Source organism: Punica granatum, chromosome 6, assembly GCF_007655135.1.
Source record: "Punica granatum isolate Tunisia-2019 chromosome 6, ASM765513v2, whole genome shotgun sequence".
Taxonomy (NCBI): domain Eukaryota; kingdom Viridiplantae; phylum Streptophyta; class Magnoliopsida; order Myrtales; family Lythraceae; genus Punica; species Punica granatum.
This window is the reverse complement of record NC_045132.1, coordinates 14,548,963-14,553,285: the sequence shown is the minus strand read 5'-3', so window position 1 is coordinate 14,553,285 and position 4,323 is coordinate 14,548,963. Positions and strand designations below refer to the sequence as shown.

Genomic DNA, 4,323 nt, shown 5'->3' with positions numbered 1-4,323 from the left:
TGACTCACGAAGTCTCGAGCAAGGTGATACTCTCGGAGCCCGGAATACACCCATCCCAGCAATGGAGGAAATGCACCATCCTTAAAAATCAGTATCTGGTTTCAAGCGAACGGTCCTTCCTTTACCAATCAAAGTCAATGTAATCCCAGGTAAACAAACAGAAAATCATATGTGAACCAAAGCGGAAAACTGACGAACCTGCATAACTAATCAATCGCCTTTGCAGTGCACTTCGATACAAGCATTATCGGTCGACTAGAATTGTACGAAAACAGGAAGCATAAATTTCCATTCCCGGTTCAAAATTCTAACATGACAACAGACTCAAGAGCTCATGCACAAATAGGCCATACGGATAGATATTTTGAGAATGAAATGGCATGAAAGTGTTCTGGACATGAGCATCTCTTTCAGGCATAAAGCCAGGGTCTCTCCAAAATTAGAACAACCTCGGAGATCCTCCAACCTCAAGAGCACTACAGGTTTAGAAAAAAAGGAATACCAGCTGGGATGTAAGAAAAGAACCGGAAATCCAGAAAACCAATAAACCCAATAGAGCCCAACCAGAAAAAATCGGGTACCAAAATAAGAACCCATAGAGACAGAGCCCACCCAAGTTCATTATAATTATATATGTTTACTTTCATACTCAATATATAATTTCATGCTTTTTGACTGACCATTGCTATATTTAATTCTGCAAAGTATGATTTTGTTTGAATAAAAGTGTTCTGTTGGACATAATTTGTTGGACTTGTTATCCGATGTGGTTGCTGTAATAAGTGGCACAGTTGAGGACAGTTGATGTTTTTCATTTCACCAGGATTTTACTTTGTTGGAAAAAAGAACATGGCAATATCAAGATTGGATCACAAAAAACTGACCCAAAAACCCAAACCATACATTTTTCTTTTTTCATCTTAAATGGTTCTGGGTTGATTTTTAAGGTTTAAAAAGATCAACCCAAAAAGGTCGGGAACTGAAAATTTCGAGAATGAGAAAAACCAACAGAGCTGAACATTTTACATCCTGCATCTCTTATCCTAAGTAGAAATTGTTATTTCTTCACAGAGGCTAGAATTATCAAGAGATGACAAAGCGAAAAGGATAAAGCTTATGCCCAGTAAACAAGCATCAGTGAATACACAGAACACTGCAACAGGAAAAACTTCTGTATAGAGAGAATGTGGGCACGTCATTCTTCTGGTAATGTTGCCTTGGACACCAGGCCCTTGATAACATGCCGACACTGAAACCTGTTAGCAGAAAAGATAAGACTAGTGTGACCTACTGAATCAAGGAATTATACAACCACACTCGTGGCATAATGATGGATTAATACAAATAGAAAAGAGCAAGTTTTAAGGACTAGAGATGAGCTCTAAAGGTCCTCATTCTAGTAAATTTAAAATGAAATAATCCACTAAAATGTACGGAGTTTGTGACAAGATTACTTTGTGAAATATGGTTTTAATAAAATAAAGCAATACTAGGGAGATGAACCTTCATTATAAAAGGTTTGATGCCCAAAGGGGAGAGGTAACATCCGAATGATCAAAGGTCAGCGTCGGATTGGATATAATCACTCATCTAGTTCAAGCCAATATAAATCTAGGATAAAGACTAATTATGAGGCAAATTTTAGTTCGAAAATTCGCAAACATCTCTTAGCAGCCTTAGCACTTCACAGAGAAGAAAACAGTCAAAAGATGAATCTCAACTTTCTTTCTAGTCCAAACCGAATTTACAAATAAGAGAGACCCTGTACAGCAGCTAACCACAACGATGATGGAATTTCTCCCTGTTCAAGAATATTAACACTGGCTTACCAGATTAAATCAGTTGATATGTGATCTCCCAAACACTCAGAACTGCCAGTTTCAGACTGATGATCCAACTTATCCATCACCTGATCTTGAGCTCGACACTTGAATCGTAATCTAAATGGCACAATCTGCAGCCACGGTAAAGATCAAGAAACAAAACTTTGCTTAAAAAAGGCGCTTTAATGAAGGCATGAACTTGGAGACCTAACTGATGTTGAAGGCGTAACACAGGTAGCAGAAAAAGGCGCAAAGTCATTCACATACCAAAGGATCAATGCTTTTAATTCAAAAAACATTAAAAAAAAGCGAAAAATGAAAAATCTAAGCAGATAACAAAGTTAAATTATCAATCAATTCTACATCAAACAGAGTATGTTGAGCAGATAATTTGTTAAATTTCAATGGAAGCGGGATAATTTTGCTATGTCCAAAGCTTCAACGGCAAGGCACAGATTAGTGCCAGGTTCATATTCAGAGCTAATTCTCAGTTATTTTCGGGAATAGTGACGCGCAGTGAAAACTCTAAGCAGATAAATAAGTTAAATTACCAATCAATTCTACATCAAGCAAAGTAATGTTGAGCAGATAATTTGTTAAGTTTCAATGCATGTGGGATAATTTTGCTATGCCCAAAGCTTCAATGGTGAGGCACAGTTTAGTGCAGGTTCAAAATTGAGAGCTAATTCTCAGTTATTTCCGGGAATATTGATAGGAAGTGAAACAGCTCGCGAAAAGGAACCTAACACATCCAATTCTTTCACCGTAAATCTACCACCCACAGAATGTTGGCAAACAATATCAATACGTTACATGAAAGTTACCTTCTTATTGTACTTGAACTCTCGCTTGGGAAGATAATGCAGAGGCTGATTGAAAGAAGAAGGAGCTTTTACGAAGATAAACAGCTTTGTACAACCTATTAGAAGAAGAAATCAACCTTGAAGAAGCACCCACTTTGAACAGAATTTCAATTGACCAAGCAAGCCCTCTTGAGCATACCTGGGTAGGACCTAGAGCCAACCCCCTTTGAGATAAGCATTCGAATAGCCTATTTCAACACCAATAGCTATTCATCGAATAAAGCAGCAAAATAAGCAAAGGTCAAAAGGTCCAACAGAAGTTCAGCTTACCCTCTTTGAGAGCACCTCAGCCGCCCTGCACTTAGAGTAATCACTAGAACCACTCAGAGATATATTCCCGTGCAGAAAACACAGCTCATAAACATACTGAGGCCTCAAGGGACTGCTTCCAAGAATCAGAATCACTTCAGAGGTGCCCGGACATTCACTAAGGACCAGTTTCAAGGCAACCTGGGCACTGGAAACTGCATTAACAAGCTTCTCAAGTCTTCGGATTCCCTGCCTAACCTCTCTCGATCTGCCATTATGCTTTCTTCGAATGGAAGCTTTCAGGTCGGTACTTGCTAACTCCGCCTCCTATAACCGAACTCACTTAGGGTAGCAAAACATCATGCCAAAATGAAGCTAAGAGACAATTTTCGTTCAGAGGTGTGACATACCAACTGGGTATAGGCACTCTGCAGCATGTCAAATTCGACCCCGATGTCCTGCAACATGCTGTAAAAGAACACCATTCAAGCTTCAATCTTTAACACAATTTGACTTAATTAAGCAATGTATGGAGAATGCAGCAACAATCCAGTCCCAATCGAAGACCAAAATTGGACCGAACCCAATTAAGTTCCGCCTGCAAGCAAATCAAAATTGGAGGGAGGAAAAAGTTTGGAATAAAATGGCAGCAGAAGTTTCATCCATGGAAGGTGAAACTGGAAGAGCGAGAATGGAGGAGGAGGGGGGGATGATCACTGACGAGGGGATCTGCTGATGCATGTAGAGGAGGAACCCTAGCACGTCGTTGATTAGGTGATACAGTACGGAGATGCTCATGGTTTCTGCCGCCGTCTCGATCTCTGCCACTTCCATCTCCGTCGCCGGCTCCTCTTCTTCGGTCTTGGGCAGCAATTCAAATTCACAGAGAAGGAGGGAATGGAGTTTGCTGCGGCGGCCATTTTCGCACTTGAAGTTCCGTACCGGATGGTCGGTTTTTGGCCCAGCCGTAAAACAGACCGGGTTCTTAAGCTTTGCACGAACCAGACCGAAAGCCTAACGTTAATTCGCTATGTTTAGATTGAGGTGTCCGGGTTTTTGGAGGGAGTAGGTAAACTCTTCTAAAACTTTGTTTAGGAAAATTTTATAAAGGTTTTGAATGAATTGAAATACCTCTAAATCCCTGCAAATGTCATAATATCAAACTCTTCAAATTGATAAGTTTATGAGATTTTTCTACATTTTTTTATGGGTCAATTATATTGGTGGTCCAAAAAATTTTAATAATATATCAGGTTTGTTCAAAAAGTTTTTTTTTTGCTACTTGATGGTACAAAATGTTTCAATGTTGTAACATGAAGTATAAACCGTTATCTCGTCATTGACGCCGTCAAGCCGTCCTTTACAAGACTGTAAATTTTACACCATCA

At 39.4% G+C, this 4,323-nt stretch overlaps 1 protein-coding gene across 1 annotated transcript; it reads right to left on the bottom strand.

The window, feature by feature from the left end:
• Positions 1-975: 975 nt before the first annotated feature.
• Positions 976-3,869, bottom strand: LOC116210628. Its single transcript, XM_031544575.1, has 7 exons — positions 3,657-3,869; positions 3,346-3,403; positions 2,957-3,262; positions 2,826-2,874; positions 2,648-2,742; positions 1,830-1,954; positions 976-1,256 (listed from the first exon to the last, which is right to left on the bottom strand). The coding sequence occupies exons 1-7, from the start codon at positions 3,767-3,769 to the stop codon at positions 1,196-1,198; spliced, it is 807 nt and encodes a 268-aa protein (XP_031400435.1). The 5' UTR covers positions 3,770-3,869; the 3' UTR covers positions 976-1,195.
• Positions 3,870-4,323: the final 454 nt, after the last annotated feature.

Bases quoted from the DNA above. Each gene is read 5' to 3' on its own strand.
- LOC116210628 (XM_031544575.1), bottom strand. From the start codon at position 3,769: ATGGAAGTGGCAGAGATCGAGACGGCGGCAGAAACCATGAGCATCTCC. The intron at 3,263-3,345 runs GTATGTCACACC...GTTCGGTTATAG, and splicing joins AGAGTGCCTATACCCAGTTG to GAGGCGGAGTTAGCAAGTAC. The intron at 1,955-2,647 runs GTAACTTTCATG...CCGTGGCTGCAG, and splicing joins AGTTCAAGTACAATAAGAAG to ATTGTGCCATTTAGATTACG.